This window comes from Perca fluviatilis, chromosome 5, assembly GCF_010015445.1.
Source record: "Perca fluviatilis chromosome 5, GENO_Pfluv_1.0, whole genome shotgun sequence".
Classification (NCBI taxonomy): Eukaryota; Metazoa; Chordata; class Actinopteri; order Perciformes; family Percidae; genus Perca; species Perca fluviatilis.
In genome coordinates, this window is record NC_053116.1 from 8,255,085 (window position 1) to 8,271,139 (window position 16,055).

Sequence of the window (16,055 nt, forward strand, 5' to 3'; positions counted from 1 at the left end):
GGGACAACTTGAGCAGTTGCCTTTTTATTTATTTTTGTTAACTGTTCAACGTGAATTTTGTAACGTTCCATGTGACGCTTATCAGCACAGCAAATAGCTATGAAGCCACAGTTTAGCTAGCGTTACCTTTGACCCCCATTACTAACGTCATTACAACACAGTCCGGAAAAATCTGGCCCTTTCCCCGGTCTGCCACCAGCTGCAGGCCGCCGTATAGCAAAGCGACAGGTGAGCTCAGGTGCTTAGAATTAATTATTTCTGTGAGCTAACCCTCAGCTAGCATAACAACACTGTATAGCACTTAACGTTATACTCACACATTCAGGGCATTTCCGCTGCTGCTGAAATATGTCTGCGGGACGACGTCCAGCTCTTTCAGAAGCGACCCCACGACCGAAATCAGTACAAATATCAAGGGGAAGTTTTGTCGGACAGCCGGTATCCTCCAGAGTGTCACCAAGTTATCCACAATGACATCTACCGCCGCCATGTTGACACCACTGACCGGACGAGCTGGGCTGCACATTTGCGTTTCCTTTGAAGGGGGCGCCCGAGTTTTCGTTGAAGTAGCAGGAGGGGGGCTCTCGGTTGGAACATCCATCTGCGAGTAGTCGCTCTCCCATCTGTTTGCTTGGATTGAGGAAGTGCCTATCTTAGCTCCAGTCCTTCCGCTCAGCACCGGGTTCGGCATGTTCGGTTTAAAGTACATTAAGGTTCCAACTTGTAGGCTACTTTCAGGAGGTCCTTTCGCTTATTTAAAAAAAAATAAAATCGCTTTCCTATTTTAATTAGTTTGACTTGAAATTTAAGTTTTCGTGTAAAATTCGGGGCAGTTGAGCATGAACTTAGATACGACTGCTTGACAGGTCCGCCATCATCGTAGGAAACGCAAACGTGTAAGCCAATCAGAGGCAGAGTAGGGCGGGACCATGGGGCGGGACATGGCTTCGCCATCCTAGGAAATGCAAATTATGAATTATTTTTCATTTATTGACAACAGAAAATGCCAGGGGATTAGAACATGGACATGAATCTAAAACCAGTTCTTAAAAATATAATATAGGGTACACAGTTTCAGGATTTTCTAGTTTATATAATATAGGATTGATTTAAAGTTTGATTTAATTTCCAAAAAAATAAAAGGATGGCTGCTGATGGGAAGATGGGATTTAGCAAGTAATAAAATCGAATTAAAAATAAACGATTATTTTTTCAATTTTTTCTTAACCCTTCTTTCTTTAAAATAACTTTATTTAGAATTTAATTTACAAACAGTCAGCCATCCCAGTTCATGAACATACATTATAGAATTGACTTAATATAATGTCAAAAATAAATATAAAAGGAGAGAAATGAATAGGTGACATACTTCTTTAAAAGAATTGACAGAAGGTGTTCCTTAAGTAAATAGCCTAGTTCTGAGTTATTGAGATGCTTTTCTTATTCGTTAAGAATTTAAGTGACTCAAAGTACGTATCAATTTTATTTAAGAATAACTTTAAACGTGGGGTTGACTTTAGCTTTGTGAATATGAAACTTCCCTAATAAAATGTTACAATGGTACAATTGTTACATTCGAAGTAGGTAAGGACATTTTCCTTTCAATGGTGATTGCATGTTGTTATAGTATGTAATGCTCAAAGTCCTTCCAGTAGGTGGATCATTTGGATTTGTTATCAAGCATCGCAAACCAGGGGAAGGAGACCCTCTTGAGGTCACATATATAACTTATAATGTAAACAAATACAAACAAAAAAAACGCTTCTCGGCCGGGTGTTCTTCTTCTCTTAGTTTAAAACGGCGGACCACAAGCCTCTACATCCAGGTACATATCGCCACCTACTGTACAGAACAGTGTATACCTGATACCAAATCAGTAGTGTAGTCTAATGTAGGCTATTGTACTGGGTATACTGTATCACACACACACACACACACACACACACACACACACACACACACACACACACACACACACACACACACACACACACACACACATATACATATATATCTCTCTACCGGTCAAAAGTTTGGGGTCACTTAGAACTTTCCATTCCACTCCATTATAGACAGAATAACAGCTGAGATCAGTTGCATTGTTTTTTTTTAACCAGGGCAGCAGTTTTCAGATTACGTTATGTTCTTACATAATTGCAAAAGGGTTCGCCAATGTTTTCTCAGTTAGCATTTTAAAATGATATCAGATTAGTAAACAGAATGTGCCTTTGGAACATTGGATGAATGGTTGCTGATAATGGGCAATGTAGATATTGCATTAAAGATCAGCCACTTCTTTCTACAACAGTCAAGATATATATAATATGTATATATATTTTGAGTGAGAATGTGAGTGTGTGTTTTTTAAATTATTATTATTATTATTATTATTATTATTATTTTCATCAAAATGTACTGAAAGTACCAAAAGTAAAAGTAGCCATTATGCAGAATGGTCCATTTCAGAATAATAAATATTATTACTGGATAATAATTATTACACTTTAATGTTGCAGTTGCTAAACGTGGGAATCATTTTGATCACTTTATATACTGCTGCTAACCTTATACAGTATGCCTGGAAGAAGAAGTTCTTTCAGGTCCAAGTCATTGCTGGTTCAGACTGTGCAGCAGAGACAGAAGTTAACAAGAAGCTGTAGAATTCTCTCTGGGCCGAAGGAGTCTCAGGCCAGGGTTTAATACATGGTTACAGTTAGCAACGGAATAATCAAAAGTCTGTGTAGATTTGCGGACTCAATCAAAGCAAAAGTGCTTCTATTGGTTAAGGTGTGTACAGTACCTCTGTCGGAACCAGTGTGAGCTCTAAACAATCAAAGTGAAAAGCTTCCTCTTAACACGGAGCTAGACAAAAGCAGACCGACTTAACTCATTCAGCGTACACTAAGGTTTGTTGATCAGTTAAAATAATTTCAGCACAGTCGACATGTCATACAGAAGAGCAGGAACTTGATCAGTGAACCGGAAAGAGTGGGGCTGGGGATGTTCAAACATTTTCAATACCGGTACCGATACCAATACTGTGACTTTGATGCCGGTTCCTAAAACGATCCTTTTTTTCGATACCAATTTTATAAAACAAAAAGAAATGACAACATTACAAATCTTTTGAATTATTTTTCAGCTCCTAGTACGTGAGCCCCGACAGTAAATGTATACCTCACAGTCACAGTTGATTAAAAATCAAAAGGTTCCTAGGGTTAACCTTTTGAAATTCCATAGAAAATGCTTGGGGAGTCAGTTTTTCCTGCGTGTCTCTACGACGTGTAACGTTAGACAGCCAATCACAGACACTATTAGATCTTGGTAGAAGCACGCTGCATGCTGATTGGCTCGCTGTCTCTGATGAGATTTACTCCTTAGGTATTTAAATTGGGTATTGAATGACGAGGCATTTTTTGATACTCAATAGGCCTACTTTAGAGGCAATTCGGTCGGTGCCTAAAAAGTATCAAATTCGGTACCCAGCCCTAGGAAAGAGAATATGAGGATAAGATGAGACTAATACTGTTAGGTAATTCATGTTCTTCTACAGCTGTCGTAATACATTTGACTCAACATTTCTGTAAATGTGCCAGTGTTGTAGCCTCATTCTCAACTTTAGTCCTTTGGCGAGATGTTTAGACAACCAGAGCGCCAGGAAACAGCAAGACATCAGTACCGGTTCAAATTTACAGACAAAGGTCAACAAGACATTAGTACAGTAATACGTCAAACAGTATCCACATTCAGAACACAGCCGAGCAACACAGATTATAGTCATTTTTCTGAAACGTGCAAACACGCAGAGCAGTTATAAGCAACGAGACAAAACAAATTAAAATAAAAAATACATGACCCATGATGGAGATCTCGATAGAATATTAAAAGTCGCACTACAAGTTAATAAGATGGTAAATTGTTATTAAAGTACAAGTGAATATTTCATCATTTATTAATGGATTTATATTTTGTAGTAGTAATCTAAATTTGCAAAGTACTAAAGCTTTAAAACAAATGTAGTGGGTATTTTCCCTCCAGGCTGTAGTGGAGTAGAAGTATAAAGAGGAATAGAATGGAAGTACAAAAGTATCAGTACTCAAGAATTTCACTTAAGTGCAGTACTTAAGTAAATGTACTCAGTAACATTCCACCAGTTTGACGATACATAAATGATATGTATTTAAACAAATAAAGAAATCATGCACCCAGAAACAGCTATTCATAAGCTAGAATGAATAGCTGTGGGGAGATGCGGGGAGGGGTCCATAGAAAATGCCTTTCTACAGGGCCCAGAATTTAGTGCTACACCCCTGTGTGAGAGACTCAGCTAAAAACTGCTCTGGGTCATGTTTGCTCAGGCAGACTTACACCTGCATGTGGATGTAAGTCAGAGGGTCAGTTTGTCAGCTTTTGTGGCACATGCTGATCTCAATACAAGAGGCCACCGCGATGCAACGCAACCACAGTCACACACACAGACGCAATGTAAACAGATTGAAATGTTTTAATGTTGCAAAGATCTTGCAGACTCGTTTTTAGGACCCATGTGGACAAAGTGAAAGTCAAAATTCAAATAAAAAAAAAGAAAAAAAAAAAGAAGCAAATAATTCACGTTTCTCTTCTGCTGGTCAGAAAGCTGCCCATTGAGCTTAAAGCAATACAACATCATAAGCTTTTAAAAATGAAACTGAAGAAGTTTTTAATTGATTATCAGACCTGTAGTCACATATAGGGGTGGGCTGGCTTGCACAGGGAGGGGTAAAGTTGTATGTGCCTTGTATATTTATGTTTTTTTGTGACTGTTTAAAAGCCCTATATGGGCCAGGCATTGGAAAGTAGCAATAGCTATAAATGCTGTGATGCTGTAGATTGGATATTTGTTGCACAAATGTCTAAAAATCTACAAATGTCTTATACTGCAAGAATGTTCCTGTAAAAATAAAAAACACAGTAAAGAACTGGCAGCAGGGTTGCCATTATGTTACTGTAAAATGAACATTCTCTTACTGTCACTAGAATTTACGTTTTTTTACTGTTGATGCAAAATACAGTGTGAACTGTTTTTTTTGATTACTTTCACAGTATTCTACAGTTGACTAAAGTTAAAACTACATTATTTACCTGCTTTTTCCCTTTTTCTTTTACAGTATCTTTCAGTTGACTGATCTCTTTTATTTTTTTAGCCAAATAAACCTAAAGTGTTTTAACCTAAATTAATACTGACTAAGCAGATTATACACATTAGTCACACAACATACGGTTAAGGAAACTTTTGTGGTAACACTTTATTTGAAGGGGTGTTCATAAGACTGACACGACACTGTCATTAATATGACATGACACCTGTCATGAACGTGAAGGGGTCGTTTTGAGTATTTACGACTGTTGTCATGGAGTGTCACTGGGTAAATTATGACACTTTTAATGCAAAGTATGCATTGTCCGAGATGTCTTCGTCATGACAGCTTGACTTTAACGAAGACAACAATCGGTTATACACTTTACTTGAAGGTATGTACATAAGAGTGACTGTCATGAATGTGTCATTAACATTATAGACAAGTCATAAACGTTTATGACATAATGCTTCTGTCAAGTTAGGGTTAGGGTTAGGGTTCATGTGACATGACAGTGTCATGTGTTCATGACACTGTCATGTCACTCTTGTGTAGCTACCTTCAAGTAAAGTGTTACCAAATAAATTTGAAATGAAAAAAAGACTATTTTTCAATCTATAATTATGTATGCATGCTGATATTTATGCAGACTTCTTGGTGCGCTGTACTTTATCAGGGGGGTTACATCCTTGACTCATCATTTCCATGAAAAGGTGAGACAGTCCTCTTTAACCAACAGAGGGAGATGCACTGTGTATTATGAAGCTCTACTGGAGCAACTATCTAAACCTCTGCTCTCTGATAACATCTACCGGTAAATATAATCATTATAATGCGGGGTCACAGGGAACATTTCAGCTGTACAGCATGCATGCAGTGCTGGAAATTTGATTGACTAAGTACTGTACTGTACATAGGTACAACTTTACTCGAGTATTTCCAATTCTGCTACTTCATGCTTCCACTTCATTTCAGAGAGCACATAGTGTACTTTTTTTTACTGCACTAAGTTTATTTTAAAGCTTTCGTTACAGATTCTGATTATTAATACAAAGTATAATCAAATAATCATTGTTGATGTATTATGAATACAGGTTAAACTTGAAATTATCTCCGCCTTCACCAGCTGCAACATTAATGTGATAAACAAATGAATGCTTCAATAACTAAATCCAGTAATATAGGTTATACTGAACCAGCCACTCTGCATAATAAGAACTTTACCTGTTGTATTCTGATGATTGTACTTTTATTTAAGGCAAGGCAAGGCAGCTGTATTTATATAGCACATATCAGCAACAGGGCAATTCATAGTGCTTTACATAAAACATGAAAGAGCAGTTATAAAACAATTAAAAACAATTTAAAAGACAAGAATACATTTTACAGTGCGGTATAAGAATTTAAAGAACTGAGAGATAAAATACGCGAATAAAGAACAGTTAAAACAGTTAAACATATAAAAGCAGATAAAATAGGTTAATTAAAGAAAGGACCAATATGTCAGACATCTCAAGCAGTTCGGTCCATATCTCTGGTTCATCTCACCAACAATGGGTCCAGATGGAGGATACATTCCCCATAGTTACAGAAGCTGTAGTTCTTTTTCAATGCAGTCGTCACCACAAGGCTTAGTTCTTTCCTTCAGGAAACCTTGCAAAACCCGGAACGGTCTTCAGACCGTCTCTAATAGTCAGGAAACGTGCTAGTTTCGTAGACTATTTATTTTATTCTTAATTTAATAGTTTCTCAGACTATTTCTGTTCAATTGTAATTGTTTTGGTCTTCAGACCCTTTGTTTAGTTATCAAACTAACTTTGTTGACAGTCCACAGCCTGTCTCTTCTGTAATCTATTGTCACACCCGTATCAAAGAAATAATCAGAAATATGTCCGTTTCTGCAAAATGTCACTGGAATAACCATAAATTCAATTCTATTAATTGATCTAACTAGAACCCCAAAGAACTGAGAGATAAAATATGTGAATAAAAGTTACAGTGCAGTATAACAAATTAAACATTAAAGAGCAGTTATAGAATGTCATACAGTGTCAACTTCAGTATAAAAAAATGATAAGAATTTAAAGAAAGAGCAGTTAAAACAGTTAAACATATAAAAGCAGATAAAATAGGTTATTTAAAGAAAGGCAAGATCAAAAAGATAGGTCTTCAGCCTTGATTTAAAAGAAGTGAGAGTTGCAGCGGACCTGCAGTTTTCTGGGAGTTTGTTCCAGATATGTGGAGCATAGAAACTGAACGCTGCTTCCCCCTGTTTAGTTCTGACTCTGGGGACAACAAGTAGACCTGTCCCAGACCACCTGAGAGGTCTGGGTGGCTCATAGTGTAGTAGCAGATCAGAAATGTATTTTGGCCCTAAACTGTTTAGTGATTTATAAACCAGCAAAAGTATTTTGAAATCAATTCTTTGAGGCACTGGAAGCCAGAGTAGAGACTTCAGTACTGGAGTGAACGTGATCCACTTTCCTGGTTTTAGTGAGGACTCGAGCAGCAGCGTTCTGAATCAGCTGCAGCTGTCTGATGGATTTTTTAGGGAGACCTGTAAAGACACCGTTACAGTAGTCAAGTCTACTGAAGATAAAAGCATGGACAAGTTTTTCCAAATCCTTCTGAGACATAAATCCTTTAACCCTTGATATATTTTGAAGGTGATAATAGGCTGATTTTGTAATTGTCTTAATGTGGCTTTTAAAATTCAGGTCTGAGTCCATGACTACACCAAGATTTCTGGCTTTGTCTGTTGTTTTTAACATTGTCGTTTGAAGCTGAGCGCTGACTTTTAATCGTTCCTCTTTAGCTCCAAAAACAACCACCTCAGTTTTTTCTTCATTTAATTTAAGAAAGTTCTGGCACATCCAGTCGTTAATTTGTTCAATGCACTTATTCAGTTGTTGTATTGGGCTATAGTTCCCTGGCGATAAGGTTACTTAAGTACAATTCTGAATGCAGGAGCTCCTTAATGAAATGAAATGAGTTCCAAAAACATAAAAAATAATAATTTAAAAACCCTTTTGAGAATGTTAAAAACATTATACTCAATTAAATGAATGCCACTCGTCTTCTTTAATGTGGAACTAATGTCTAATGTGTATGTAAATGATGCTGTGAATTCTTGTGTCTGTGCTCATTTGCTTACATATGCACATATATCTCTTTTGAAAAGAGATCTTGATCTCAACTGTTTAAAAAAAAAAGGATTAAATAAAGCATATAAAATAAATAAGATGCATACATGTTTGTTGGCTGTGTGCAAAATTCAAATTCATTGTCTGGTGCTGGTGATGGAAAACTTGCTGAGTCATTATGACTGTACTGGAGGAAGAGTAATCATGTCCCTTACAGCAGCTGAATGCAGAACAAAGTTTGTCCTTGATGCACTCTGACTTGGCAAACAAGCCTCTAAAATAACATTTTCCAGGCACGCCTGGTGTTTGGCTGATTGTTCTTAAATGAAATGTGCATATTACGGTTCAGACATCGCGCAGATTTAAGGATTAAGTTAAGGATTTAAATTGGATGTCTGTGGTTAGACTGAGAAAAGCCTTTATACAAGATAATGCATTTGATGCATACTAAAATATAGAACATTCACAATTTGCCTCTATTGCTGCCAGACTGCAGATATCCCCAATGTGAACATGCTAAATGCAAACACTGGAGGGACTCTCTTTGAGAATGAAAATCTCAAGCAAGTATGAGAAACGGGTTGAAACGTTGGAAAATCTCCTGCAGACGTCTCGGCTGGTGGATCAAAAGGTTGAGGCTTTGCGGTGCAGAGTGGAAAATGTTGCAGTGAATTATTAAAACAAACTCCGCGGACTGAGCTCTGAGATGATTCCAACACTTGAACACGCTGTTGTACCGTCCAGCTGCCTGCTGACGCCGGTGCTTCAAAGTCTGACTGGTTACAACATTTCAACAATGATGAAACTATTGATTTATTTTGACAGACTTTTAGGGAAACATATAAATCCATATTTTAACCCTTGTGTTGTCTCCCCGTCGACCAAGCAACTTTTAGTTACTTTTTTTCGGTCAAGAATTGAAATCAAAACTCCAAGTTTTTGTCACTTTCGCCGTTGGTTTCTGTGTTTTTTATTGGACGTTTTTATTTCTCTTTCTGCGCCACATTTTTGAAGCTTTTTAAAACATTTTTATGATTTTTTTTCAACATTCTTTTATCAGTTTTCTTCTTCAAATGCTATAAAATTGAATAAAAAACCCACATTCAATGAAATAAGTGAACTGATCATTTATTTTACTTGTGAAGAGCATTGTATGGCCATCCACGTTATTTTTTTGGACAATTTGGTTGAAAGAAACCCAAATTTCTGATATAGAAACTTTTTGAATATGGGTCCAATTTGACCCGAGGACAACAGGAGGGTTAAACTTGCATTAATGAAATGTTTCCTGTCATTCGGGGGCAGTGCAACAACACATCGCCTTATGAAGTTGCCTGTGTTAGCAGATCACTCTCCTTTTAGCTCGGTTTTAGTCTCCACCAGCTCCACTATGTTCACCAGCTAGTTGCTAATTTTGTCTGCTGTTTGGTACTAAGCAGGTAACGCATTTGTTTGCTGCCTGTTGCTGCTGGAAAGGGTCAATCAAAGAGAGGTGACAGTGAATCAAAACAGTAAAGTTGCTGGAAAACCAAAACGGTGAGCTGAATGACTCTTAAAGGCTCTGTGAAGCTGAGAGGAACTGTAGAGGCGAGAGATGATGAGAATTCTCTTTCAGTTATTCATTGCTGAATCTTCTTTATATGTCTGAGTCAAATGCATTGATTATGCATTTGTTATATTTCAATTCATCCTGGACATGAATATCAAAACCACATTTCATGGCAGTCCGTCCAATAGTTGACGAGACATTTCTTTCAAATTAGTCTATACAGTATCTATCCTTGATATTATGATTCTTAATCCTTGACGTTCCACTTCTGGGATTGCTCCGTTGCCGAAGGAAATTCCGCCAGATTTCACTTATTTAGGCCGGATATCCGTTGCCTTGTGCTTCCTTTGTGTTGGCATTTTAAACTCCGGTGGATTCATGAGGACTATGGTTAACCTTTTCTCAGATCTCTTCTCAAATCCAGACAGCTAGCTAGGCTATCTGTCCAATCAGAGTTTTCTGTTGCACGACTAAAACTACTTTTGAACGTATACATGTTCCACCAAAACAAGCTCCTTCCCGAGGCTATTTTGCAGAGGCGCCGTGGCTCCACTCGGCTCTTAGCTCCGCCCAAGACAATTGTGATTGGTTTAAAGAAAGGCCAATAAACCAGGGCCCGTTTTTCTCCCATCCCAGAATGCTGTCTGGTCTAGCCAGACCCTCCTGTGCGAGACTACCCACAACTGACACAATTTTTAGAGATTGTTTAATTGACACAAAGCACTGTCAGAAACCCTGGCTTCTAATTCAAAGGGCTGTATCCAGGTGTAAGTGCTGCTGTGAAAGCACCAGCTGCTGTGCTGTAACCCACGACAGCCTGAAAGTCCGGTGGACACCTGCAAAGCTGCGGATCAGGGACCTCAAACACAGTTGGTACATGGTTTTGTTTTATGTTCCCTCTCGGGTTATTACAGGAAGCCACTGAGTTCTCTTCTTTACCTTTCAGCAGGGCTGTTGTCCTGCAGCGTCTCCAACCAGACGGATGATGTCATGCTGCAGAGGATGAGGGCGGGTCTCTGGGAAAACTGTCTGGTCTGGTCTGGTGTGGTCCGGCTGGAGATTCATCCTCTCCCAGATCTGACTCATTTCAGACAGTCCTGCAAAACTTTCTTTACTCAGATTTAATTGCTCATTGCTGCAGAAATACCCACTGTAACCAGCTGGAGACTGCTTTGGGTTTTAGTATTTTCAATACAGTATAAAAGGAAAATTCAATTATTGCAATTCTTCTGACTGCAGCGGTGAATTATTGTTATACTGTATTATATCATCAGATCTTTCACTCACTATTGTTTTAACAGAAAATGTCTTAATGGCATACAGTATGCATGTGAGGACACCTTGCGATGGCATTTTTACACACAACCACAGGGTTCAACCAGACAGACTACTATTATGGGATGGATTATCATGAAATCTGCCACAGATATCCGTACTACAAAGGATGAAGCCTATAGGGAATTTGGTAATCCTCTGACCAACAGGTCTCTTTTGCATCCCCATTGTCCTAATTTATTTATTTTTCAAATTTGTTATGTTTTATTGTCTTCTATACTTCATATGATTGTACTTTTCTGTGTTGTTGTTGTTCTGTATTTGTCTTTGTAATCGGACTCGATGACATTGAAAAGGAGGGTCGCCCCTCAATGATCTCTCGAGGATAAATAAAGGTTGAATGAATGAAAAGGTCACTTATCCAGTGAAATAGCTCCACTCCATCTACTAGATGGATTGGCACAAACAATTCAAAGTGTATCCTAATGACTCTTTGGTGATCCCCGGACCTTTCCTGTGGCGCCACCATGAGGTTTGCGTTTGTTGATTTGAGAGTAATCTCGCTTTGCCAGACCTTCCTCCACCGCGGCGCTGCAGAGGAGGGTCTGGCTAGTGGACACGGCATTCTTGGATGGGAGAAAAACCTGCTCTGGTTTATTGGCATTTCTTTAAACCAATCACAATCGTCTTGGGCGGTGATAAGTACCGGGAAAAGCCGCAGTGCCGCTGCAAAATAGCCTCAGGAAGGAACTTGTTTTGGTGGAACACATGTACGTTCAAAAATTGCTTTAGTCGTGCAACAGAAAACTCTTTGATTGGACAGATGGTCTAGCTAGCTGTCTGGATTTACCCTGCAGAGATCTGAGGAGCAGTTAACCATAGTCCTCAGAAATCTATTGGAGTTTAAAATGACAACACAAAGGAAGCACAAGGCAACATATATCCGGCCTAAATGAGTGAAATCTGGCGGAACTTCCATCAATCCCGGAAGTGGAACGTCAAGGATAGATACTGTATAGACTAATTTGAGAGAAATGTCTTGGCAACTACTGGATGGACTGCCATGAAATTTGGTTTCAATATTCATGTCCAGGATGAATTGAAATATGTTTGGTGATCCCTTAACTTTCTTATTTAGTGCTATTATGTGTCCAATACCTTTATTCATATCTGCAAAACGAATGGCATCCCCGTCATTCTCCGCTGAAATAAGTGCTTAGATGAAAGTTTGTGCAGTTTCCTGTCCTTTTAACCTGGTACATTCTGTACGTACAGTATTCGTTCTGTGTCAGTGGGCAGCAGCTAACTCACTGAGTAAATTTACTTTCTGGCTGCACCACTTGACCTTTGCTTCAGATTTTCCTATCATCCAGCAAAGATTTTTCCAACAATGTTAATTCCACAAGGGCAGTTACTCCTCAGCCCAAACATACTGCACTCGCTCTGCCATCTGTCATTCTGTCTGCACAGCTTCACCGGTTTGATTCATCGGTTTTCTATCGCTGCTTAACATCTCCCCCCGTCTTTGATGTCCGATGATAGAAATAATAACTATGTGACAGAACTGACACGCATGTGGCCACGGCTAAATTTAAATGTCTGATTCTCCAGGTACAAGGGTTCACTTATAGCTCAATACTCGATTCCTTTTCGGACATGTTAAGTTAATATTGTTTGTTTTGTTTTTGTTTTTGTTCTTTTTAGCCTTTATTGTATTATTTTTAAGTTCGAAATAAAGCCTTCATTCATTCATTCATTCATTCATTCAAAGATAACTGACTAAATCAAGCTGATTTAATAATAATGTAATAATAAATGAATACATGCTCTTAATTCTCTCAATAATAAAACAGGAATATAATGACAGATAGAATAAAGAAGCACTTCATGTGAAGGGGTCCTTCAGGCGAGTGGAAAAGCAAAAAGACCAACAACAGGTCTTTGAGCTCGACCGAGTTTTAGGTGAACCTGAAGTGTTGTTGACCTGCTGTATGCCAGAGGCCCTCCCAGCCTCTTTGATGGAGCCCTCTGTGCATTTTAGACACAGAGTCCCAAAGTCTGACGGCGCTCTGCTGAGCCTGCAGTGGGTGGAAGTCTGCCGCCTGAAGCCTTTGAAGGCTCGATGGTGTTTTAAGCTCCCAACGTCGACTTCAAGGAAGCGCTGTGACCGTTGACTTCAAGGCACCTAACCCTAACCCTAACCCTAACCCTAACCCTAACCCTAACCCTAACCCTAACCATTGCATAATCCTAGTGCCTTCCAGGCAGCGCTGCCTGGAATCCTCCATATATCCATGGGTACATATAAACGAACACTTTTCTGAAAACGGAGAGGTTGAAATGTCCGTTTATGAAAATAGCCGGCCACGTGTAAACGTAGCATCGGTTTCAGAGGCAAATTCTCCGTTTGCGTGTAAACGAAGGGTACAAACGAGGGGAAATGTCTCCGTTTGTAAAAAATAACCATGTAAAGCCTGGTTCACACGGGACGATTTTAAAATTGTCGGCCGATTTTCCAATCCTGAGAGACCCCACACACGGTGATAAAAAAAAGTTTTGGTCGTACAGTGTGTGGTGCGCAGCACACGGCAAAATCAACACATCACACACGAACCGATTTGACTCCCGAGCATTCCCAGGTCAGACGGGAAATCTCGCAAAATCCCTCGAGATCAAACGTGACTTCAGAGTAAATAATCATTGCGGACGAAGAGGATGCAGTGGCGATAGTTTGTAGTGCGTTTTTAACCGAAAAGAAACGTTATCAAAAGAAAAGGCGATGGTCAAAGAAGACAGCGCGAGCATGGACTATACTTGCTACATCATGATATGGAGGTGATTTGTTTTTTCTCATAGAAATGTCGTCGGTATTACACAGATTAATAAACGTTCATATATTCGTTTCCATGTACTCTGGTGGAGTGCAGTTGTGGATGTAGTTATGCCCATTGACTTTATTTATTTTACACAGGCTGCGTGCTCGTTTGTCCCCGGGGGACACCACACACGAGGAGAAATCGGGCCAAATAAATCCAACATGTTGGATATCCCCGATTTGAGATCCGAGCGGTCCAGACGTCCTTCCGAGCAGACGAGAGCAGTCTTAACACACCACACGCGGCAGGAATATCTGATCAGATTATTTTACGATAATCGGAGCATCCTTAAAATTGTCGGGAGGGGTGAATCGTGGCTAAAATCGGCCTAATTATCCTGCCGTCTGAACCAGGCTTTAGTGTAAACAGAGTCATAGAATCTCCCATATGTCTCAATCACCAGTCTGCCCCACCCACCTGCTCACCTGTTTCCACTTTCCCTCATCAGCCCTGCAGTATATAACCCCTCAAACATCTCATACCTTGCTTTCCAGCCACCTGAACCTGCACCCTGAACCTTTTACCCAGAAATCTGGAGCCTGTGCCTGCCTGCCTGTAAGCTACACACACCTTCCTCTTATATCAATGAATCCCTGAACTGTTCCTCTCTGCATCTGGGTCCTCCTGTCTTGTTGCCTCACACTCTGCCTGACACAATTAGCTGCAAAACTCATGACCTTCCCATCAGCATCAGCTAACGTTGCTGCTGTTCCTACTGTACAGCCGTGGCTCCAGACTGTTCTATTCCATTATATGCTGTGAAGGATGTTAAAGAGCACATGTTAAAGATACATAGCACAATAAATATAATAGTTCAGGGTTTTTGCCACTCATAGGCAATTGTTGAATGCTCTGCCCCCACTTGATTTCCAGGCATTGCTAAATTCTATATATTCTACACAGTAACATCAGGTTTCTTCAACTTTACTTGGATCTTTCTGATCAGAGCCAGTGTTATCCATCATTTGTGTAACAGACACGTAAAGGTGCAGTAGGTAAGACTTATTAAAAACTGTCTAACTGGGTGTCAATCACTGCTCATGCACACGCATTCATTCTCCCTTGTGGGAGGAGGGGCTTAGGAGACCATTTTGGGCTTTAGCGGAAAGGGGGGAGGGACTGAGAAGTTGTCGATGTGCAAATTTTTTGGCTAAGTCCTGGATCTTCGCAATCCTACCTACGGCACCTTTAAGGAAGTGAGTGGACTAACAGATATGATATGAGACTTAAAACCATAAAACTGTATGTTTTACTCAGGCTCTTTCCTACACTATGTCCAGTTTGTTGTGACAGAAATTCTCTCTATTTGATGGATTCCTAAACCAACTTTACGATCTGGCTTGGCTAACAGCAATGTGACAAAATGACTGTGAAGAATGTGAAGTTAATTGACCTCTTACATTCATGCTCATGTCTGGGTTTGAATCCTACTTTATTCATGATTATGCTGGGACAAATGTTGCATCTTTTGTATTTGACGTCTGTAACCATTGAACCAACATAGATCATGGATTCCTCGTCCACCAACGGTGAACTGGAAACGTCAAGAGTTCATTTCATTCCGTGCACGCGGAGCTTTTAACAAATTGAGATTTCTCACACGACATGCCATTTCCAGTTATCTCACACGCATTGCAGAAGTTTGAGTGGGCATCGGTAGGTTAGTAACATATAATTTAAGGCAGTGGCGGCATGAATACATGATTGCAGTGGGTTTCCAAAAGGAGCCAGTCACACGATGTTAATGATAATTGTTTTAATGGATCTTGTATCCTATAGCTTTCATTTGATGTTCCAGTTGTTCCCCTGTGCTCTGCTCTCAGTGATATTTGACCCCATAGCCACAGAGCGTGGTGGTGCTGGTGGGGCTGGTGGTGCTGGTGGTGCAGTGGACCTTGGCACTGTCCCGGGCCCGTCTCTTGTTAGAGTATATATTACACATGGCAGGGGATCTGTGCTCCTTCCTGGAACCAACAACCGCCGCAGATGAATGCTGACTCTGCAGCCACTTTTTCTCTTTTTTTGTTTAATATGCTCAGTCGTTCCCCAAGGCGTGCTTATTTAAACGGTTTTTTTCCCATGTTTTATTAAAACA

General features: G+C 39.6%; 1 protein-coding gene across 1 annotated transcript in view; it reads right to left on the reverse strand.

Annotated features, from left to right (window-relative positions):
• fitm2 (fat storage inducing transmembrane protein 2) overlaps positions 1–882 on the reverse strand; it is a 3,789-nt gene extending 2,907 nt beyond the window's left edge. Inside the window, exon 1 of the mRNA XM_039800967.1 lies at positions 318–882. Coding sequence (XP_039656901.1) covers positions 318–709 — 392 coding nt within the window. The 5' untranslated portion in view covers positions 710–882. The remainder of the gene's footprint in view (positions 1–317) is intronic.
• Positions 883–16,055: the final 15,173 nt, after the last annotated feature.